Here is a 24,894-nt window from a genome sequence, read left to right as displayed (position 1 = left end):
CTGCTACAAAATTAAAGAGGAAAATTAATTGTCTCTCTCCAAATTATAAACACCTGTATGCTCCTTGTCTCCTCCTAGAAATATGTTTCCATTTAGAGCAAAGATTTTTTTCTTTAACTCAAGGAGCTGTAATCTCATTCTGTTATTGTCTTGGGGAAAAATAAAAACATACACATAAAACCCACAAGGAAAGCATTACCAAAATTTAATTATGTTAGTAATCAAATCTACATGATTTGTGTTAAATGGCATTTCAGGGTTTTTGGTGTAATCAGGAAAATTAGCTCGCTGGTCTCCAAGGTATTTGGATGGACTTTCCTGGTCTTGTCTGCAATCATCTATGTGGGATACTTGAGATTAGTTTGGAGAAAGTACCAAGATTGCCACTGTCATCTGATATTGCAGACTTTCTGGCAGATATTGGCACCCAAGTAATATTTTATTGACTCCATTTGGATTTTCGTTCCTGTGGTTTTGACCTTGCTTTTTATAATGCATACCAGTCTGTCCTTCTACACTCAGCTTTCATTTAAACCTTGACTTGTAGAAAGCTGTCTATTGGTTTATAAAACCAGATTCCTCTCAGCAGTCGGACCTTTAAATGTATTTTTAGAACTTTAGACCAGTTGGCTGAGGCTGAGAACTTAACTTTGGGGTTTGTTTGTTTGTTTTTTTGGTGTGGTTTTTTTTTTTTTTTTTGGTGAAGAGCTCATTCTGGTTTTGAAAAATTACTTTTTTAAAAACTTAACATGACACTTATGTAGTGACAGGAAACTTGGAATCAAATCTTTCAGGAGGTTAGAAGCATCATTTTGTGAGTTGTTTTTTAAGTTTAGAGCTTGTGGAATGTTCACTTTCCTCAGAGACTGTACAAATTGAATTTAATAGAATCAGGAATAAGTCTCCATTCCTTCTTCTTTGAAGGCTTATGAGGCAGAGGGAGATGTAGGCGGGGAGGGTTTTGTTCCTCTCTGTATAGACAATGCTTATTTTCCCAGTTAGAAAGTTTATTGTCATCAGAGGTACCCCTAGGTACCCCAGGACAGGAAATAAGTAAAATATACCAGCAATGGAATATTTTACAGAAGAAAGAAGCAACAGTACAAGGGTAGTTCTCAGAAATGTAATGTTGAGTGAGAAAAGTAGAAAACAGAACAGGTCTTAAAGCACAGTATCATTAATTTAGTCAAAACAGATACACACAAAACAAAATTCCATAAGACAGATGTATATTTAAGGACATATAAACAATAAATAGGTGTCTCTGGGGGATTGTAATGGGAGTGGTGGTGGGAGAAGAGAAAGTATACGGAAACAAGAGAGCCTTGCACAGTGCCAGGATGAGGAGACGTGACAATGGATAACTATCTTCTGTACCTGAGCTTCAAACAGTTTCAAAGGCGTCTATTGTAACTTTTAGTTGTAAGTGCTAGGAGTACTTCTAACTAATCAGTTCAAGTAGTCATTCTCAATCTTGGCCACACATATTAGTCAACTTAGAAGAACCTGAGAGTCTTTTTTAAAAAGTCTTTTTTTTTTTTTGCTGCTGCTGCACCATATCACCTAGCATTTGTCTAGAGATTTACATTTTTAACAAAGCTTTGACACACATGACCTTATTCGTTCCCCACAACAACTCTAAACCTAAAGTAGTTCGGGAAACTGAAAATAGCACTCAATCCAATTGTTAGCTCTCCATAGGTGCTTTGGCTAAAGAGCCTTACCCCCTTGGGATTAAGCAGTGGGCGTCTGCTGCTTCTACTACCCCACAGCCTGGGAATAAAGGAACAACGTTATTTCTTTGGTCTCAACGCAATCATGGCAACGCAATCATGGCAACAGAAAGCACCCACTCCTTCCACTTTGACCAGTGGAAATGCTGATTTCTTGGCTGCAGTGCTTCTGATTTAATTGTTCTTGGCTGCAGTGCTTCTGATTTAATTGGACCAGGAAGGGACCTGGGCATTGGTGTATATTAAAGCCTCCCAAGTGGTTCTGTTATACACCCAGGGTTGAGAACCACTGAGTTACGTTTCTTAAAGAGGAATAAAAAAGTGTGTGGCAAGTGATAACTTTGCCAAGTAAACCCCAAACGGATGCGATCTTCAGACTTTCTTGTTCTGCTGCTTTAGGGTATCAGCTCAATTCTGCTGAATGTGTGGATATCCGGTTGAAGAGGGTGGTTCCTGACCATTATTGCCATTACTACCCTGAGAATGTGAAACCAAAACCAAAACTGAAGGAATGCAGCATGGATCCTTGCCCATCAAGGTTTGCATAACTACCCATACCCATGCAGCTGAAACAAATCAGCTGCAGCTGTGACTGATCCACCCTTGCCAGGCAACACATTGCCATTGCGTGACCTTGAACGTACACTGGTGGCAGGTACCTGTATTCACATTTATAACCGTGGTCAGTAGGAATTAGGCTCATCAGCTTACTCAGTCTAGTTCTCTCTAGCGGGCTATGTGTCCATGTGCTGTGATCTTTGACTGTTTATAATGAACCTCTTTGAGCATCTCCTACACATACAGCATGAACATTCTCTTCATCCAAGTACAGTGTCTAGTCCATTTGCCAGCCGTAAATACTAGTAACTCACCATTTTAGCTTTTTTTTTTTTTTTTTTTTTTTTTTTGTGGTACACAGGCCTCTCGCTGTTGTGGCCTCTCCCGTTGCGGAGCACAGGCTCTGGACGCGCAGGCCCAGCGGCCATGGCTCACGGGTCCAGCCGTTCCGCGGCACGCGGGATCTTCCCAGACTGGGGCACGAACCCGTGTCCCCTGCACTGGCAGGCGGACTCCCAACCCCTGCGCCACCAGGGAAGCCCACCATCTTAGCTTTTTAAACTGGGTCACCAATCACCACGTTTTGACTTTTGAAGTGTACACATTAAATTCAGTATAAATAATGCATGGTGCAAGGCAGTGAAGAGTTTTAATGCCAGAGCAGTAAAGCTATGCATAAACTATCCTGCTGCATAATTTAGTACCTGATGATTGGATTGCCTGGGGAAGTTTCCTGGCTTTACTACAGTATCTTAAAATAACAGCATACTGTCAAGTCCCAGAATCCCCCACTTAACTGCCAGCTGGCTAAGGCAAAAGTGTGCAAGTGGAAAAGGAAGCATTCTCAGTGGATTTCATTTCCTATCACGAAGCTGTGCATGTCCTGTAATCCCAGGTGTATGTAATTCTCGATAGAGGCCTTTTCAAAAGGCAAATTCTGTGAAACAAAATGGTTTTCTAAAGATCCTGCTAATATGACAGTGTGTTAATATCATTAATATATTTTATCAGACTAACCTGCTAAGATGATAAAAGGTAATAAATAGATTTATCTAAACTAAGAGAAACTCTTGCCTTTGATGACTACATATTACTAGTTCCATTTTCTACATTTTCATATAGAATTGGGATGTGTGTCAGAGATTTTCCTAAAAATTAAGGAGATCGTGGCTGAATTTTGGGGGAAATGGTTCACAACACTCGGCATATTTAGTTTTTAATTTGAAAGAGCTCTGTCTTTTGGGATGTCACACCTGTACTAGTCAAATTAATAAATATGTTAATTGATTAGAAATTATATTCTCACAATGATTTCATTTGTAGCGATGGATTTAAAGAGATCATGCCCTATGACCACTTCCAACCTCTCCCTCGGTGAGTTACAGGTTTCCTTTTTCTTTCTGTAATATGCTCTAAGTAATTTGCAAGGAACTGTAGTATCTGTAGCAATAGACTAAAATGTAAGAGGGGCAGTTATTAGACCTTTCACAGAGAGATAAGGGAACACAGACTTCAAGTCCATAAGAAAGATCTTTCTAAGAATTATATGGAATAGGCTGGCTCAGAGGGTGATGTTTTCTGTCACTGGAGATGTCAAGCGTATCTTGATAACTGGGTATTATAGAGGGACCTCAAGCATTGCAATTGATCAGAAATTTGCATTCCCTTTTATACCTAGATGACTAGGATGGTTCTTTCTGACTTTGAGATTCTATGATTCCCTAGTAATGTTGTCCATTGGTGTTTTATAGTTTAGGGACTGTTTGAAGATGCTTTCACACCCTATAGTTTAATTTATTTGATTCTCACAATGGCCCTGTTGTGGTAATACATGAGGGCAGGTGTCTTACTCCCATTTGACAATAACCTTCGGGTCAAAGGAGTTAAGTACCTCGTGACTGCAGATTGTGTGTAGCAGTTAAGATTAAAGTCTTAAGGTTCCAATTCTGTGCTCTGTCAACCGAACCACAACTGTTATCCCAAGGCTGTACTTTTTGCAATCAACTTTGCAAACTTGAAACAGGCAACAAATAAATAATGTGTTTTCGTTTGTTTGCTTTTGAGCTGGGAACATAATCCTTGGACTGCGTGTTCGGTGTCCTGTGGAGGTGGGATTCAAAGACGGAGCTTCGTGTGCGTGGAGGAGTCCATGCATGGAGAGATACTGCAAGTGGAAGAATGGAAGTGCATGTATGCGCCTAAACCCAAGGTTATGCAAACCTGCAATCTGTTCGACTGTCCCAAGTGGATTGCCATGGAGTGGTCTCAGGTAAGATTTGAGTACACGCCACTGTTTTTAGAAATTAATTAATTTTTGGCTGCATTGGGTCTTGGTTGCTGTGTGCGGGCTTTCTCTAGTTGCAGCGACCGGGGGCTACCCTTTGTTGTGTTGCGTGGGCTTCTCATTGCGGTGGCTTCTCTTGTTGTGGAACACAGGCTCTAGGCATGGGGTTCCAGAGTGCAGGCTCAGTAGTTGTGGCGCACGGGCTTAGTTGCTCCATGGCATGTGGGATCTTCCCGGACCAGGGCTCGAGCCTGTATCCCCTGCATTGGCAGGTGGATTCTTAACCACTGTGCCACTGGGGAAGTCCCGAGTACACGCCACTTTTTAATTCAATCTCAGATTTTAATGATTATTTGCTATGCTCCCAACACTGTACTGGGCAACTTGGGGGAGGCAGAAGTTGTATATGAACGGGGTTCCTAGTCCCAAAGAGCTTAGGAAGAGCCAGTTGGAGGACAGTGTAAGAGAGAACATTGCAGGCATCAATGCAGGTAAGAACAATTAATTAAGAAGCGTAGTACATCTGAACGGAACGGGCATTGGAGCAGAGTTGACTGGGAAGTCTTTGTTGCCTTTGTAGTGCTTGACCCATCTCTAAGATTTAACCAAACGAGAGCCCAGTGAAGACATCACTGTGAGGTAGGGCCAAGCCGAGACGGCTGAGCAAAGGCAGAAATGACACAGAATGACTAGATGTTGAAAAAGGCCCTAATTCACCTCGATTAAAGAGAGAACCCACGTTACTAAGAATTGGAAGATTGGGGCTTCCCTGGTCGCACAGTGATTAAGAATCCACCTGCCAATGTAGGGGACACAGGTTCGAGCCCTGGTCGGGGAAGATCCCACATGCCGTGGAGCAACTAAGCCCGTGTGCCACAACTACTGAGCCTGCGCTCTAGAGCCTGGAAGCCACAGCAAGAGAAGCCACTGCAATGAGAAGCCCACGCACCGCAACGAAGAGTAGCCCCTGCTTGCCACAACTAGAGACAGCCTGTGCACAGCAACCAAGACCCAATGCAGCCAAAAATAAATTAAAAAAAAAAAAAGAATTGGAAAATTCAGATGGAGATGATAGAACTGACATTAGAGGTATGTTCTTAGTCTGGTGGTTACTAAGAAGCTTCGCTATTTTTGTTGAAGAAAATAAATGTAATATATTTTAAGTAATTGAGGCAATAGACTGATGCTGGGAAAGACCAGAGGCAGGCAGCCTATTTGGAAGCCATTGAGGTGTCAGGTGGTGGGAAAAGAGAAAAGGGCAACATCACAGAGGTATAACAAGGCCTTGTGTTAGATTAGCTTAGTTTCCTCTCTAGGGAGATGAGCAAGTAATCCTCTAGAGCAAATAAAGTGCAGTTGGATTAGTCAAAAAATTGCAGGTATTGGTATTTAATATTTTAAGCTTAAACTTTTAATTTACTAGAGGGTGAGACATAATTGACTCATGTTCCTTTAGCTCTTTTGAGTGATCCCTACATATTTAGTTCAACACACACATGCATTCACCTATTTATTTATTCAGTGTGCCAGCTGCCATCCTAGGGAGTAAATAAAACCTGCTTCTACCCACCCCCCTGCCAAAAGCTCATAATCCAGCTGCAGAAACCATACAGACAAATGAACAGTTATGATACAGTGTGACACTGCAGTGAGCTGTATGATGTCCTGTATGGCCGGCACACAGAGGTGGGGTGATTCACTCTACCTGAAGGTGTCAGAGCAGGCTTCTGAAAGGAGGAAGCACTTGAACTGAAACTTGAAGAGTAGAGATAAGTGAGTTTTCTGGGTGAAAGACCCACTTCCAGCCCCAGTTTACAGATGCTATCTCATCACAGTCCTTTTCTAATATCCCTGGCTCAAAATCATCACCCACTACTGCTTCATTTGTACTTAATAGGGCAGTAGTTATCCATCCTTTTTTGTTCACATACCAAAAGAAGTTTGGAAAATTACATACCCCTTTATATATATTTAGGTTGACATCTAAAATTTTTATCACAAGTTTAAATAAAAAAAATCAAAGAATGTCATTTCTAACACGTCTTGAAGGCTGACATTTTAAAATAAAAGTGTTATAGCATTAAAAAAAAATAGGTCCAGTAGAATGTAAATGCCATGATGGTTTCTATCCTTGCCATCTTCCATTTTTAAAAAGTATATGAACAAGCTCTTGAATAATTTGAATGTTTTGCATTATTTTCCCCTTGAACTCACATTTTCAAACCACTCCCCCCCACAGAATTTATCCTAATATAATGTACTTTTATGCTTTAAAGTCTTTTATTGGTTACCCTATTCTACTTTTCTCTAAGGAAATACGTGTAGCAGTTGAAATTAATTTATTTTAATTTCCTATAGCCGTAAGGCTTTAAGTATTAGAAATGTTCCCCTGGATTAAGTTATTATTAAATTTAACTTTAGTACACAACCAAACAACAATTAAATGTATTTCGATTTCTCGTGAATGATTATTATACATAAAAAGTAAATTTTCCTTTGAAATTAGTCTTCCAAGAAGATGAGTGGGGCCTTAAAAAATAGTCCATTGCCAGAATGAAACATGGGTTCAGCAGTAATTTTATTCTTAATTTTAACTGTTGATTTCTTGTTTTAGTTTGTTTTGCATGTACACACTGGGAAGCCTTGTTCACATAAATCAATAGACTGAGATGGAAGGATTTTATTATGGCAAGGTCGTTCGGTTCTTTGAACTTGAGTTATATGCCAAAAATCATATTGTGATCTCTCCTCAAAAATCCACATTACTTCTACAACCTGCAGAGCTTGTTTTTCACTCTTACAGTTCTTACCCATATGTTCTGTGTTGTCTTTAGAGCTTTTATACCACCCCACCCCATCTATATCATGACTTTATTGTCACTTACAATACCCAAATGAAGGATTGTTAACCAACGCATCTCATTCATCCTTCTTGGCTCTCCATACTTTCCACTTTTAAAAAAATCAAACACATTCTCAGTGATGAGAATTTGCTATCATTAAGGATGTATTCAGCTTGAAAGAGGAGTTCTGGGAATGTCGTAAACACTGACCACATCCTTGGGGTAAGTGTCCAGCTTCCTGAGAAGCTACTAAGGAAATAATATTCCTTTGGATCGACCAGTTCTAAGGTAGTTATACCTTATAATCATATTGTTTTCTTTCTCTTTGGGGCAGAATTTTTTTTCTTTCTTGGCCAATATAAAATAGCCTCTTAAGATCACATATATTTCAAATAGGTGAATGTGGGGGTAGGTGAATCAGTTTCCCAGACGTCAGATATAATCTCAAACCTCACTAAATTCATTCAGTATTTGTTCAGTGGTCATAAGAGTGGCATGAGGGAATAAGAGAGGTTTCCTGCTGTTCTGCTCTTCTTGGAGATGGGTCTATGCTGAAAAAGGCCTCCATATCCTCTGCAACTCATCTGTGACAATTGAAGAAGCATCCATGGACTCAGGAAAGAATCTTTAAGCTTTATGAAGCAGTGGTGAAGTCATTATTTTGACAACAGGAGGCTCTGGGAAGGATTTCCACTCTGCCTCTTAGGAACTGCATGACCTTGAACAAGGTCCTTAGGCGGTGGGCTGTTCATTTGCTCATCTGTTAAATGGGAGTGAAGCTGCTAACCTGTCAGTGTGTCAGGACAGTTAGTGAGATCACATCTGCAGAACAGTGTGTGTTCTCTAGCACATGCCCAAGGCTTCTTGACCTCTCCCAGGGGTGGATCCAGGATTGGTGGGGCCTGAAGTTTATACCATATGGAAGTGACTTTTTAAAAAATCTATTTTATTCAAGTATAGTTGATTTACAATGTTGTGTTAATTTCTGCTGTATAGCAAAGTGTGTCAGTTATACATATATATATATATATATATATATATATATATATAATACATTCTTTTTCATATTCTTACCCATTATGGTTTGTCACAGGATATTAAATATAGTTCCATGTGCTATGCAGTAGGACCTTGTTGTTTATCCATCCTATATATAATAGTTTACATCTGCTAATCCCCAAACTCCCAATCTATCCCTCCCCTACCAAGGAGGTGACTTTTTAAGAAGAAAGAATACAAAACACAAATATTGGGTATCTAAGTAAATGTGTATGTACAATAATGAAAGAAATTGTAAGAAATTACATATTTTTTTAAGCTGACAACCCTAATGTGAACTCTGGACTTTAGTTAATAACAATGTATCAGTATTGGTTTATCAGTTGTAGCAAAGGTACCACACTAATGCAAGATATTAACAATAGGGAAAACTGTATGTAGCAGAAAGGGGGCGTATGGGAACTCTCTGTACTATCCGCTCAATTTTTCTATAAACCTTCAATAGTCCTAAAAAATAAAGTCTTGATTTTAAAAACAAACCACACACACATATACATACATACATGCTCACCAACATAATGTACATAAATTGAAAACATATCCTGGATGTTCATGACATGAAAATATTCCATTCATAGACAAGAGTACCTTCCAAATCATAAACAAATAATTCAAGAAGAAAAAATACAACACAAAGTTCATAAAAACTCAGAGAAAATAGCATAATGTTTTTATTAATTTTAAGTGCCTGATACATCTATAATATTTTTTTCCTACACTTTTTGGCTGAATACTCTTCGATGGCCCTTTCATATGACAACAATTTTGGAAGATCAATTTCTATACACAGAATAGAAAGATAATCCTCTAGCATGGTTGAGCAAAAATTGATATTTTTTTAAATTAGTAGTTTAGAAAAGTTTCTTTTGTCTTCACAAATTGTTTTGGATGATGTCATGTGAATTTTTAATCAAATTTGAGAAAACCTATATTAAGTTTCTTTCATATTTGCGTAGAAAGATTTCAGGGCATTTCAATTTTTCTTGCGCTGTGACCTCACCTGAAATACTTTTTGAATGGAGAATGGGAAGGAAGCCTTGCAAGGGAGGGGCCCTGAAGCATAAGAATCATGGGAAATCAGCCTCCACCCCCTTCCTTACATAATGTTTATCTAACGGTCTTTTGTGTTTAACATTCATGTAGATTAGTGACTCTCCTGTGCATGAGACCTTAGTACCTTTGTGGATCTCTTCATGAACGAGAATTTCATTGGCTTCTCTTTTCATCTTTCAAGTGCACAGTGACTTGTGGCCGGGGGTTACGTTACCGGGTTGTTCTGTGTATCAACCATCATGGACAGCACGTTGGTGGCTGTAATCCACAACTGAAGTTACACATCAAAGAAGAATGTATCATTCCCATCCCATGTTACAAACCCAAAGGTAAGTTTGTGGTGCATTTTCAAGTTAAATCAAACGGTGTTTTCCAGCTCTCTTACTAATATTGCAGCATTTAAATTTCAATGTACTAACTTTCTTATAAAAATTGTTTTACTGACAGATTATAGTAGACCCGTCCACCTAGATAAAGAAGTTAGACCTATGTGACTAATTGATCTGGAGAAGAAACTGAGCTCTTATTGATTCAGTACATATAGAGTGGCTCCTGTCTAGGCTTATATTAACATTTCTTGGTGGGCATAAAATAATTTGATGCAGTCCCTGCTTTGAAGAAAAAGGAGAAGGAGGATGAAGAGAAAAAGGAAAAGGAAAATTCCCACATGCCTTCCACCAGAGTGTACATTTCTTGAGGAAGGAACAATGCCAGCTTCATCATATGTCCTATTGCCTACCATGAATGAATGAAGACTTTCAGGTCCCAATCTAGATTTATAGATGCACTTAGAAATTATTTTGTAGTTCCCACTTGTTCCACATGAATTAGCAGAAATGGGTAGCATCCATGGGTAAGGAAGTCTTGGCATCATCTTTTGGGTGTATGTTCCTCTCTAGACATGATTATTTCCATATACGTACTTTAGTGAGGTATTACTAGTCCTCGTGACAAGTATTTCCTTTTGGAAATGGAAAAAGAATTACTCCCAAGTATCAGTGCCAAGGAGTCTTCCTTAGTACTTTGGGGAGGATGATAAAAGTCTTCTTCATTATTTCTGGGTGCATTATTTACACAAATAGCCTCATAGGCAACTAACTATTCAAAAAATATTTATTTGATGATGTCTGTCTTCCAGAAAAATCACTGGTTTCCATGCAAGGTACAAACACTGATTATATAACTTCCCAGTGAAGTCTTTTCTCCATATTTCTGCAGTCAGTGGTACTTTTATAGCCACTTTCTTAGTGTCTGTGATTTTCCTGAAGCAGTCCAAAATTATTTCCTTTCTCATTTCATAATTAGATTGTTTCTTTCTTCACATCTTAGGAAGCTTCAAAGGACAGAGAGGGGCACCAGCTTGCTCCTGCAGGCCAGTGGTAATTAGTAATCATTTCCCTCAACAATTATAGCAATTAAAGTTTGAATAAACCATAGCACTGACTCTCCTCCTCCCAACTTTCTAAGCCTTCTATGTTATTTGCTTTTCTCTATTAATTTCCTCATTCAACGGGCAAAAAAATTTGTGGAAAAAGAAAGCAAACTGATAATGGTTGAAGTAAGAGCTTTAATATGCAAACAACAGATACTGGTACTGATTTATAAAAGGCATTTTTATGCTAACTTGGAGAATGTATTCAACTGTGTCATGGGGTTGTTTGGTTGTATTTTGATAATGTGTTAATAAAAAAAATGTATGACAGAAATTTTTGGTTCCATCCAGAAGCCACTTCATGTACTGTGCATTTGAAAGGTGTGACCTCTTTATTGATGAAATCTTCAGCAAATAACAATCACATATCCAACTCTTGAATGAGTAACAATAATTAAGCTTGTTGTTCATGTTCCCTTTTTGTCAGAAAAAAGTCCAGTGGAAGCGAAATTACCTTGGCTGAAACAAGCACAAGAACTAGAAGAGACCAGAATAGCAACCGAAGAACCAACGTGAGTCCAGGACCTTTTATGGAAGTAATCAGAGCATAGCCAGCTAACATGATATATGCAATTTTTGTACTCATTGGAGTACAATGATATGTTTCAAATCCAAATGACCTGGATTTGCAGACTCTAGAGAGCTTGAGCTGGCTAGAATTCTTCTTTATTTCACAACTCAGCAGTCCTGCTTTGGCAGTATCTGTGAGAAGCCCAGAAAAGAACAGTGCTGTTTAACTCAAAGCAGACCCAGTGGTCTGTTACAGTTAAGAGATTGAGGATAATTCCTAGATCTAGATTAACACATATGATTTGACCAAAGGCCATCATTAAACAAACAGACAGTATTAAACAAATAAACCAGTCATTCCATGGTTAAGTCATGGCCAATGTCTATAAAACCAGTTAGGCCGAAATGTATCAGGGTGGCCTGAGTGATTAAAAGGAGAAATTCCAGAGCTGCTGTGGTATGGGGCAATGGAAAGAATATGGCACTACAAATCTTGGAGCCTAGTACCACCACTTTTAACTATGTGACCTTAGAGAAGTCTTTCATTTTTCTGTGTCTCATTCTCCTTACTTATAAAATGAGCAGGCTGGGCTTGATCTCTCTAGGGTTCGTCCCAACTCAAAAATCCAATGACTTCTATCCACATGGGGTTTGGCAAGTCTGGATTATAATGGTATCCGTGGAAATAAAGTATTAAGAGCATATTAAAGAAACATTCTGGAGGTGGAGGTATAGGGACCTAAAAAGAACAAGGAATCAAAGATGTTGAATCTAACCCAGCAATCTAGAAGAACAACAGCATGAATGGTAGACTTGAGGAATTGGATGGGACGGCTGATTCCCCATCAGGCATATGAAGTCCATGGTGCTGACAGGCTATCACAGGGAGAGTGATTCACAGGATGTCAGAGGAAAGGGGATCTCAGAGGTGATATGGCTGGTCTCCCTCTCAGGACAGGCATTTCTTGTTCAACACCTTCAGCAAGGGCAGAGTTCACTGCATTGAGAGACAGCTCATTCTTGGGTTGAACAACCTGAGTTATTTGCAATAATTTTTTTTTCCTGTTGAGCCAAAATACAACCTCCTTCAAATTTCTGCTTTCTGAAACAGAGAAAAACACATCTATGCTGCATCCCATGTGACAAGTTTTCACAAATTTGCAGAAAGCTGGATCCCAAGAGCACTGTCTTTCCCAAGCTCATCATCATTCTTGGCCTTTTCAGCGGTTTTCACATGTTGTTTTTAGATCCCTTACCAACCCCATTGCTCTTTTCAGAACATTCTCTCATTTGTCAGTGTCCCTTTTAACTGTGGTTCAGCCCAACAGTGAGCCCCTACAGGAGCACATGGATTCCTTGTCTTTGAGAAGGCTCCGTGCCTTTAGTGATGCGGGCCAAGAGAATTGGCACATCACACTTAAGACACATGCAGAGCTTTTCCACATGGACTACTGTCCGATCTGGATGTGAACCCAGAAGACACTGTGGACACCGTGAGGTGAATGACCCCAGAGTAAGTGATTGAAGAGAGAAGAGTGTTTGGCTCATGATGGAAGCAGGGAGATCTAGAATTGGAGTCAGAAGAAGTGGAGCATGAAGGAGTAAACGCAACGAAAGCTCACTGTTAGAAAGACCAAGGGAGCAACGCACTTAAGGAGAGGTGTAGCAGATAGTATTCAAACCTCACCAAAAGCCAAGGAACAACTGTGGGGACTGAGAAAAGGCTGTTTTGTTTGACAAGAAAGTCTTTCTCACTTAATTTTAGAGCAGTAGCATTCAAAGTGTAGAGAAGTAAAACGTTGCAGAGCTTTAAGTAATGAATTCTGAATTGGAAGGAGGTGGGGCAATGGGTATTTGATTACTAAAGAAGGAAGACTGGTAGTCAAGTTGATGAAAAGGAATGGTTATATGTATGTGCTTGGTTTTTGTTGTTGTTTTTCATCTGAAGTTAGGACAGCCTTAAACGTATTAAAAAGATAATAAGGATTTTAGACAAGTCAGTTACCGTCTCTAGACTTCCCAGCTGTACAAGGAGGGTGTTAGGCTAAAAGCTACTGGAACCTTCTCCCAGCTCTCATCTCCTATGATTCTGTAAGGGAAGGAACTTGTAGAAGAAAAGGGACTTGAGACACCTGCAAGGGAGTCTGTAGCTGTCACATAAGGACGGTCATGGAATTCTCAGTCTTGAATGATGCATCCTACCAGGATCTCTTCTCAAAACACAGTTAGATCACAATTGCTAGTCCTTCTGCGTGTCCTCTCTTGGTTGAGTGGTTTGCTCTCAGTTCCCCAAACTAGAAGCCTGCAGTCATCCTTGCCTCTTGCTCATTCTTCCCTTATCTGTAATTAACTACTGAGTTGTGCAGTCATATCTACTAAAGTCTTTCTCTGTTGCAGCTCCTTCTCTCCATTCCTACTACCGTCCTGTCCAGGTCCTGAAACCACTAGCAGAACACTTACAACAGCCTTCTAATCTGCTCCCCACTCGATCCCCTGAAATCTGTCCTCTAACCCAAACTAGTGTAGCTAAGGCACAAATCTGATCTTTCTTACAACGTTCAGAATATCCCAATGTTTCGCCATCCCCCAAAGACTTACACTCATTCACCAGGCTAACAAGCTGTAGCAGGGTGTTAGCCTTCCGAGCTCCCAGCCTCATCTCTGACCGCTTCCTTACTTTGCCTTGAATGGGATGCTCCAGCCACACTGAACTGGTGGTTGTTCCTTGCTAGCAACAAGCTGCCACTCACCTCCATCCCTTTAATCATGTTTTCCTCTCTATTGGGAATGCCCCTCAACTGCTGTGTTTTTTTTTTTTTAATATTTATTTATCTATTTGGCTGCGCTGGGTCTTAGTTGCAGCACGTGGGATCTTTTCGTTGCGGCATGTGGGATCTTAGGTTGCGGCATGCGGAATCTAGTTCCCTGACCAGGGATCAAACCCAGGCCCCCGGCTTTGGGAGCACGGAGTCTTAAACACTGGACCACCAGGGAAGTCCCTTACTTGTTTTTTTTTGTTGTTGTTGTCACTGTTCACTCGTTATTTTATTTATTTATTTTAACATCTTTATTGGAGTATAATTGCTTTACAAGGGTGTGTTAGTTTCTGCTTTATAACAAAGTGAATCAGCTATACATATACATATATCGCCATATCTCCTCCCTCTTACGTCTCCCTCCCACCCTCCCTATCCCACCCCTCTGGGTGGTCCCCAAGCACCTAGCTGATCTCCCTATGCTATGTGGCTGCTTCCCACTAACTATCTATTTTACATTTGGTAGTGTATATATGTCCATGGCACTCTCTCACTTTGTCCCAGGTTACCCTTCCCCCTCCCTGTGTCATCAAGTCCATTCTCTACGTCTGTGTCTTTATTCCTGTCCTGCCCTTAGGTTCTTCAGAACCTTTCTTTTTGTTTTTTAGATTCCATATATATGTGTTAGAATACGGTATTTATTTTTCTCTTTCTGACTTACTTCACTCTGTATGACAGACTCTGTGTCCATCCACTTCACTACAAATAACTCAATTTCATTTCTTTTTGTGGCTGAGTAATATTCCATTGTATCTATGTGCCACATCTTCTGTATCTATTCATCTGTCGAAGGACACTTAGGTTGCTTCCATGTCCTGGCTATTGTAAATAGAGCTGCAATGTACATTGTGGTACATGACTTTTTTTGAATTATGGCTTTCTCAGGGTATATGCCCAGTAGTAGGATTGCTGGATCATATGGTAGTTCTATTTTTAGATTTTTAAGGAACCTTCATACTGTTCTCCATAGTGGCTGTATCAATTTACATTCCCACCAACAGTGCAAGAGGGTTCCCTTTTCTCCACACCCTCTCCAACATTTACTGTTTACACATTTTTTGATGATGGCCACTCTGACTGATGTGAGGTGATACCTCATTGTGGTTTTGATTTGCATTTCTCTAATGATTAGTGATGTTGAGCATCCTTTCATGTGTTTGTTGGCAATCTGTATATCTGCTTTGGAGAAATATCTATTTAGGTCTTCTGCCCATTTCTGGATTGGGTTGTTTGTTTTTTGGATATTCAACTGCATGAGCTACTTGTATATTTTGGAGATTAATCCTTTCTCAGTTCCTTCATTTGCAAATATTTTCTCGCATTCTGAGGATTGTCTTTCATCTTGTTTATGGTTTCCTTTGCAGTCCAAAAGCTTTTAAGTTTCATTAGATCCTATTTGTTTATTTTTGTTTTTATTTCCATTTCTCTAGGAGGGGGGTCAAAAAGGATCTTGCTGTGATTTATGTCATAGAGTGTTCTGCCTATGTTTTCCTCTAAGAGTTTGATAGTGTCTGGCCTTACATTTAGGTCTTTAATCCCTTTTGAGTTTATTTTTGTGTATGGTGTTAGGGAGTGTTCAAATTTCATTCTTTTACATGTAGCTGTCCAGTTTTCCCAGCACCACTTATAGAAGAGGTTGTCTTTTCTCCATTGTATATTTTCCCCTCCTTTATCAAAAATAAGGTGACCATATGTGCGTGGGTTTATCTCTGGGCTTTCCATCCTCTTCCATTGATCTATATTTCTGTTTTTGTGCCAGTACCATGCTGTCTTGATTACTGTAGCTTTGTAGTATAGTCTGAAGTCAGGGAGCCTGATTCCTCCAGCTCTATTTTTCTTTCTCAAGATTGCTTTGGCTATATGGGGTCTTTTGTGTTTCCATACAAATTGTGAAATTTTTTGTTCTAGTTCTGTGAAAAATGCCATGGGTAATTTGTTAGGGATTGCACTGAATCTGTAGATTGTTTTGGGTAGTAGAGTTATTTTCACAACGATGATTCTTCCAATCTAAGAACATGGTATATCTCTCCATCTGTCTGTATCATCTTTAATTTCTTTCATCAGTGTCTTACAGTTTTCTGAGTACGGGTCTTTTGTCTCCATAAGTAGGTTTATTCCTACGTATTTTATTCTTTTTGTTGCAGTGGTAAATGGGAGTGTTTCCTTAATTTCTCTTTCATATTTTTCATCATTAGTATATAGGAATGCAAGAGATTTCTGTGCGTTAATTCTGTATCCTGCTACTTTACCAAATTCATTGATTAGCTCTAGTAGTTTTCTGATAGCATCTTTAGGATTCTCTATGTATAGTATCATGTCATCTGCAAACAGAGACGGTTTTACTTCTTCTTTTCTGATTTGGATTCCTTTTATTTCTATTCTTCTCTGACTTCTGTGGCTAAAACTTCCAAAACTATGTTGAATAATAGTGGTGAGAGTGGACAACCTTGTCTTGTTCCTGATCTTAGTGGAAATGGTTTCAGTTTTTCACCAGAGAGAACGATGTTTGCTGTAGGTTTGTCATATATGGCCTTTATTCTGTTGAGGTAAGTTCCCTCTATGCCTACTTCCTGGAGGGTTTTTATCATAAATGCGTGTTGAATTTTGTTGAAAGCTTTTTCTGCATCTATTGAGATGATCATATGGTTTTTCTCCTTCAATTTGTTAATATGGTGTATCACATTGATTGATTTTCGTGTATTGAAGAATCCTTATATTCCTGGGATAAACTTCACCTGATCATGGTGTATGATCCTTTTAATGTGTTGTTGGATTCTGTTTGCTAGTATTTTGTTGAGGATTTTTTGCATCTATGTTCATCAATGATATTGGCCTGTAGTTTTCTTTCTTTGTGACATCTTTGTCTGGTTTTGGTATCAGGGTGATGGTGGCCTCATAGAATGAGTTTGGGAGTGTTCCTCCCTCTGCTATACTTTGGAAGAGTAGAAGGATAGGTGTTAGCTCTTCTGTAAATGTTTGATAGAATTTGCTGGTGAATCCATCTGGTCCTGGGCTTTTGTTTGTTGGAAGATTTTTATCACAGTCTCAATTTCAGTGCTTGTGACTGGTCTGTTTATATTTTCCATTTCTTCCTGGTTCAGTCACAGAAGGTTGTGCATTTCTAAGAATTTGTCCATTTCTTCCAGGTTATCCATTTTACTGGCATATAGTTGCTTGTAGTAATCTCTCACGTTCCTTTGTATTTCTCAGTGTCAGTTGTAACTTCTCCTTTTTCATTTCTAATTCTGTTGATTTGAGCCTTTTCCCTTTTTTTTCTTGATGAGTCTGGGTAATGATTTATCAATTTTGTTTATCTTCTCAAAGAACCAGCTTTTAGTTTTATTAATCTTTGCTGTTGTTTCCTTCATTTCTTTTTCATTTATTTCTGATCTGATCTTTATGATTTGTTTCCTTCTGCTAACTTGGGGTTTTTTGTTCTTCTTTCTCTAATTGCTTTAGGTGTAAAGTTAGGTTGTTCGAGGTTTTTCTTGTTTCTTAAGGTAGAATTGTATTGCTGTAAACTTCCCTCTTAGAACTGCTTTTGCTGAATCCCATAGGTTTTGGGTCATCGTGTTTGTTTTTTTTTTTTTTTTTTGCAGTACGCAGGCCTCTCACTGTTGTGGCCTCTCCTGTTGCGGAGCACAGGCTCCGGACATGCAGGCTCAGTGGCCATGGCTCACGGGCCCAGCCGCTCCACGGCATGTGGAATCTTCCTGGACTAGGGCACGAACCTGTGTGCCCTGCATCGGCAGGCAGACTCTCAACCACTGTGCCACCAGGGAAGCCCAGGTCATCATGTTTTCATTGTCATTTGTTTCTAGGTATTTTTTGATTTCCTCCTTGATTTCTTCAGTGATCTCTTGGTTATTTAGTAGTGTATTGTTTAGCCTCCATGTGTTTGTATTTTTTACAGATTTTTAACTGTAATTGATATCTAGTCTCATAGCATTGTGGTCAGAAAAGATACCTGATGTGATTCAATTTTCTTAAATTTACCAAGGCTTGATTTGTGACCCAAGATACGATCTCTCCTGGAGAAATTTCCATGAGCACTTGAGAAGAAAGTGTATTCTGTTGTTTTTGGATGGAATGTCCTATAAATATCAGTTAAGTCCATCTTGTTTAATGTGTCATCTAAAGCTTGTGTTTCCTTATTTATTTTCATTTTTCATGATGTGTCCATTGGTGAAAGCGGGGTGTTAGAATCCCCTACTATGATTGTGTTACTGTCGATTTCCCGTTTTATGGCTGTTGCATTTGCCTTATGTATTGAGGTGCTTCTATATTAGGTGCATAAATATTTACAATTGTTATATCCTCTTCTTGGATTGATCCCTTGATCATTATGTAGTGTCCTTCTTTGTCTCTTGTAAAAGTCTTTATTTTAAAGTCTATTTTGTCTGATATAAGAATTGCTACTACAGCTTTCTTTTGATTTCCATTTGCATGGAATATCTTTTTCCATCCCCTCACTTTCAGTCTGTATGGGTCCCTAGGTCTGAAGTGGGTCTCTTGTAGACAACATATATACGGGTCTTGTTTTTGTATGCATTTAGCCAGTCTGTGTCTTTTGGTTGGAGCATTTAAAGCATTTACATTTAAGGTAATTACTGATATGTATGTTCCCATTACCATTTTCTTAATGTTTTGGGTTTGTTATTTTAGGTCTTTTCCTTCTCTTGTGTCTCCTGCCTAGAGGAGTTCCTTTAGCATTTGTTGTAAAGCTGGTTTGGTGGTGCCTGATTCTCTTAGCTTTTGCTTGTCTGTAAAGGTTTTAATTTCTCCATTGAATCTGTATGAGATCCTTGCTGGGTAATCTTGATTGTAGGTTTTTCCCTTTCATCACATTAAATATGTCTTGCCACTCCCTTCTGGCTTTCAGAGTTTCTGCTGAAAGATCAGCTGTTAACCTTATGGGGATTCCCTTGTATGTTATTTGTTGTTTTTCCCTTGCTGCTTTTCATATTTTTTCTTTGTAGTTAATTTTTGATGGTTTGATTAATATGTGTCTTGCCATGTTTCTCCTTGGATTTATCCTGCATGGAACTCGCTGTGCTTCCTGGACTTGATTGAGTATTTCCTTTCCCATTTTAGGGAAGTTTTCAACTATAATCTTTTCAAATATTTTCTCAGTCCCTTTCTTTTTCTCTTCTTCTTCTGAGATTCCTATAATTCGAATGTTGGTGCATTTAATGTTGTCCCAGAGGTCTTTAAGACTGTCCTCAATTCTTTTCATTCTTTTTTCTTTATTTTGCTCTGCAGTAATTATTTCCACTATTTTATCTTCCAGGTCACTTATCCGTTCTTCTGCCTCAGTTATTCTGCTATTGATTCCTTCTAGAGAATTTTTAATTTCATTTATTGTGTTGTTCATCATTGTTTGTTTGCTCTTTAGTTCTTCTAGGTCCTTGTTAAATGTTTCTTGTATTTTCTCCATTCTATTTCCAAGATTTTGGATCATCTTTACTATCATTACTCTGAATTCTTTTTCAGATAGACTGCCTATTTCCTCTTCATTTGTTTGGTCTCATGGGTTTTTACCTTGCTCCTTCATCTGCTGTGTGTTTCTCTGTCTTCTCATTTTGCTTAACTTACTGTGTTTGGGGTCTCCTTTTTGCAGCCTGCAAGTTCATAGTTCCCTTTGTTTTTGGTGTCTGCCCCCAGTATCTAAGGTTGGTTCATTGGATTGTGTTGGCTTCCTGGTGGGCAGGACTAGTGCCTGTGTTCTGATGGATGAGGCTGGATCTTGTCTTTCTGGTGGGCAGGACCGCATCCAGTGGTGTGTTTTGGGGTGTCTGTGACCTTACTGTGCTTTTAGGCAGCCTCTCTACTAATGAGTGGTGTTGTGTTCCTGTCTTGCTAGTTGTTTGGCATAGAGTGTCCAGCACTATAGCTTGCTGGTTGTTGAGTGGAGCTGGGTCTTAGCGTTGAGATGGAGCTCTCTGGGAGAGCTTTTGCCGTTTGATATTATGTGGAGCTGGGAGGTCTCTGGTGGACCAATGTCCTGAACTTGGCTTTCCCACCTCAGAGGCACAGGCCTGAAACCCGGCCAGAGCACCAAGACCCTGTCAGCCACACGGCTCAGAAGAAAAGGGAGAAAAGAAAGAAAGAAAGAATGAATGAAAGATAGAAAGAAAGGAAGGAAGGAAGAGAGAAAGAGAGAGGGAGGGAGGGAGGAAGGAAAAGAAAATAAAAAGAAATAAAGCTATTAAAATAAAAAATTAAAAAGTAATAAAAAAAAGAAAGAAAAGAGCAACCAAACCAAAAAACAAATCCCCCAATGATAACAAGCTCTAAAAGCTATACTAAAAAAAAAATATATATATATATATGGACAGACTGAACCCTAGGACAAATGGTAAAAGCAAAGCTCTACAGACAAAATCACACACAGAAGCATACACTCACAAAAAGAGAAAAAGGAAAAAAATATATATATATATAAAATAAAGGTAGAGAGCAACGAAATCAATAAACAATTATACTAATGATAATAAACTCTAAATACTAAACTAAGATAAATTTAAAACCAGAAACGAGTCAGTTGCATACAGCAAACCCCATGTCTACAGTTGCTCCCAAAGTCCACCATCTCAATTTTGGGATGATTCATTGTCTATTCGTGTATTCCACACATGCAGGGTACATCAAGTTGATTGTGGAGATTTAATCTGCTGCTCCTGAGGCTGCTGGGAGAAATTTCCCTTTCTCTTCTTTGTTCACAAAGCTCCTGGGGTTCATCTTTGGATTTGGACCCGCCTCTGCATATAGGTTGCCAGAGGGTGTCTGTTCTTCGCCTAGACAGGATGGGGTTAAAGGAGCAGTTGATTAGGGGGCTCTGGCCCACTCAGGCCAGGGGGAGAGAGGGGTACAGAATTCAGCGTGAGCCTGCGGCGGCAGAGGCCAGAGTGATGTTGCACCAGCCTGAGGTGCACCCTGTGTTCTCCCGGGGAAGTTGTCCCTGGATCATGGGACCCTGGCAGTGGCGGGCTGCCCAGGCTCCCGGGAGGGGAGGTATGGGTAGTGCCCTGTGCTTGCACACAGGCTTCTTGGTGGCTGCAGCAGCTGCCTTAGCGTCTCATGCCCGTCTCTGGGGTCCACGCTTATAGCCACGGCTCGCGCCCGTCTCTGGAGCTTGTTTAGGCGGTGCTCTGAATCTCCTCTCCTGGTGCATCCTGAAACAATCGTCTCTTGCCTCTTCAGCAGCTCCAGACTTTTTCCCGGACTCCCTCCCAGCTAGCTGTGGCGCACTAGCCCCTTCAGGCTGTGTTCACGCCGCCAACCCCAGTCCTCTCCCTGGGATCTGACCTCCGAAGCTGGAGCCTCAGCTCCCAGCCCCCACCCACCCTGGCGGGTGAGCAGACAAGCCTCTTGGGCTGGTGAGTGCTGGTCAGCACCCATCCTCTGTTTGGGAATCTCTCCGCTTTGCCCTCCTCACCCCTGTTGCTGCACTCTCCTCCGTGGCTCCGAAGCTCCCCGCTCCGCAGTCTCTGCCTGCGAAGGGGCTTCATAGTGTGTGGAAACTTTTCCTCCTTCACAGCTCCCTCCCAGAGGTACAGGTTCCGTCCCTATTCTTTTGTCTCTGTTTTTTCTTTTTTCTCTTGCCCTACCCAGGTACGTGGGGAGTTTCTTGCCTTTTGGGAGGTCTGAGGTCTTCTGCCAGCGTTCAGTAGGTGTTCTGTAGGAGTTGTTCCACATGTAGATGTATTTCTGATGTATTTGTGGGGAGGAGGGTGATCACGTCTTTTTTTTTTTTTTTTTTTTGCTTGTTATAGAAAATTTCAAGGCTGTATAAATGAGGAGAGAAGAGTGTAACGAACCCCCATGTGTCCATCTCCCACTTGCAACAGTTATCAACTTGGGGCCACTCTTGCTTCATCTACACTACTACCTCCAGCCCACTGGGCCATTTTGGAAGCACACCCAGACAGCATATCATTTCATTCATAAATATTTCAGTATGTAGCTCTAAACTAGAAAGACCTTTTTTGATAACCACAATGCCACGTTTTAAAGTGTGGTTCTCAAATTGCTTCCTGTAGAAGCATCTGTGGTGCTATTTAAAATGCAGATTTCTGGACCTCACCGAGTCAGACATTCTGGGAGTGGGTCCCAGGCACCAGCTCTTTTTTTTTCTTTTGGCTCTGCCAGGTATTTTTTAAATTGTGGTAAAATGTACATAACCTAAAGTGGACCATTTTAACCCTTTTTAAGTGTACAGTTCATTGATATTAAGCACATTCACATTGTTGTGCAACCATCACCACCATCCATCTCCAGAATTTTTCATCATCCCCAACACAAACTCTGTACCCACTAAACACTGACTCCCCATCCTCCTATTCCTACCCCCAGCCCCTGGTAATCTCTGTTCTACTTCCATCTCTATGAATTTGTCAGCAGCATTTTTAGCAAGCACGCTGGGTGACTGGGGGTGGGGTGCATCCAAATTTGGGAACCATTGGATCAGATAGTCCTGAGGGTCCCTTTTAAGTTACGAAAATACAGTTTGTTTTACTTAACTGGAAAAGGCCCATATCGTGTAAGCTTAGCAGGTTCCAGCCCCGTCTCCATCCTCAAGCCTGCATGAACTGTCAGCCCCGCCCAACCTTGCTGGTGGCTCTTCTAGTCCCTATTCACTGTGCAAAGCTGGTTCACTCTTTCCTCCTGTAGGACGCCACTTCTTTCTTCCCATCATGGAAAACCGAGGCCCCAGCACCTGTTCCCGGGCCTGAGCGGCTGCCTCTCTCCACCTTCCTCGCTGTCTCGCTCTGTGGTCTCTCTGCAAGTTTCCTTTATAATTCATGCTGCCTGGCAGCTTCTGGCCTGTTCCTGGCTGTCTAGTGTGAAGTTTATGGTTTCCTCCTACCACTTCTGACTCTAGTCATTCCCTTGATTTCCAAACAAAACCACAACATATCTCAGCTTCCAGTTCATCCTTTTATTACCCCTGTCTCTTGTGGTTTGGGGATGCTTGCTTGTTGACAGTGAGCTGTATTTCAGATCCCTTGAGGAAAGCCTCCCAAACCCTCCTGGAGAAGATAAATATTTCTGCCTCTGTGGTTGACTATGGCCCGAGCTCTGAATTTACATAGAAAGTGGATGTTCAAAAGGTTTTTCTTTTTAATTAGAAAAATAAAAATTATAGCTTATAAAGCTAAGCTGGGGAACTGCAGTTTTGACCTTCTTAACTTTCAGCTGTGGAATGTGTTGACAGTTGATACGGTTCATTGTTGTTTTAAAAGTTCTTCCCTGGAGCCTTCGTAGTTTCTACGGGATTCACAACACTTCCTTAGTCATGCTGCCCTCCCTCCCATTTTTCATATATGAGAACCAAGGATTTAGAACACTTTGTGTATTTTCTTCACTGCTATCTTAGCTTCTGCATTTGTGCTATTTGTATTTGCTAAAATCAAATTAGGTTATGTTTCAGGCAGCTGTTTTTCTCACAACAGCAGTAAACAACTAATATTGAGGACTTCTTTTGTGCCAGACTGTGTTCTAAGTGTTCCATGTGGATTAACTGATTTAATTCTCACAATGACCCCATAAGGAGGCATTATTATTAGCTTCATTTTAGGGATGAGGAAACAAAGGCATAGATTAAGGAATTATCCAACATTTCAGAGCTATTAAGTGGTGGATGGTGATTCTCTGGCATGTGATACTAGGAAGAGCTCCAACTTTATGTTAGGAGACCTGAATTCAAGTCTCTCCCATCCTTAGGTTGGTCTAATAGGGCAGATAGAGAAGTTAGTGATTATATTACGGTATTGTAAGGCTTAGGAGGTCAGGGATGGCTTCCTGGGAGAGATGGTACATGAAATGATGCCCTAAGATGAACACAGATGTCAGAACAGCATGTCAGGTATTGAGGTTTCATGTTGGCCAACTGGCCTATGGGGGCCACACCTGGACATTGAGGTACTAAGCGTGGAGAGGGGGCTGGAGGAGAAGTAGGTGGTAATGGCAGCTAGGAAAGTAAGCAAGTCTTGGAGGTCCTCCATGGTTCATAAAGGAATTTGGACTTCACCTGGAGGCAGTGAGAGCCATTTAAGGATTTTTAACAAGTGATGTAATCATGATTACATTTTTAGAGAGATCTTTCTGGATGTCTGCAGTTTGTTTCTAATTATTTACTATGATAAATAAAACTGTAGCAAATCTGAAATTGCCCATCTCTTCATCTCTAATTGTCTCCTTGGGACACGTTTGCTGGGGTGGAATTTCTGGGCCAGAAGATAGGCACGTTGAAGGCATTTAATTTCTACTGTCAAATTTCCTTTTTAAAATTTAAACAAAAGGTACTATAGTGTTCAGGCAGTGCTGAATCTTGTTTTGTTTTTGTTTTTCCCCCATAGTAATTTTAAAAATTAAATTCTCATTAAATTGGAGTGGATCTCCGTGCATTTTTTTCTGGGAGATTATACAGATGGCATACTCTCTAAGACCCTCTATATTTAAGGATGCCTTTCTTATACCCTCAAATGAGCAGGAATATGAACTCTTGTTTAATAAGCTATCTTCTTTTTTTTTTTTTTCCTTAAAACTGTGGACATATGGTTCTGGATATTGAAAAGGAAATATTTGCGCCTAAACTGTCCTT

The 24,894-nt window shown here is 40.2% G+C and overlaps 1 protein-coding gene across 1 annotated transcript in view; it reads left to right on the top strand.

The window, feature by feature from the left end:
• ADAMTSL3 (ADAMTS like 3) overlaps positions 1-24,894 on the top strand; it is a 394,591-nt gene that overhangs the window by 225,608 nt on the left and 144,089 nt on the right. Inside the window, 5 exon segments of the mRNA XM_082617479.1 lie at positions 2,133-2,271; positions 3,615-3,665; positions 4,356-4,560; positions 9,712-9,859; positions 11,390-11,474. Coding sequence (XP_082473605.1) covers positions 2,133-2,271; positions 3,615-3,665; positions 4,356-4,560; positions 9,712-9,859; positions 11,390-11,474 — 628 coding nt within the window.

Source organism: Mesoplodon mirus (genome assembly GCF_964341445.2).
Source record: "Mesoplodon mirus genome assembly, chromosome: 4".
NCBI classification, from domain to species: domain Eukaryota; kingdom Metazoa; phylum Chordata; class Mammalia; order Artiodactyla; family Ziphiidae; genus Mesoplodon; species Mesoplodon mirus.
This window is presented reverse-complemented; position numbering and strand designations above follow the sequence as displayed.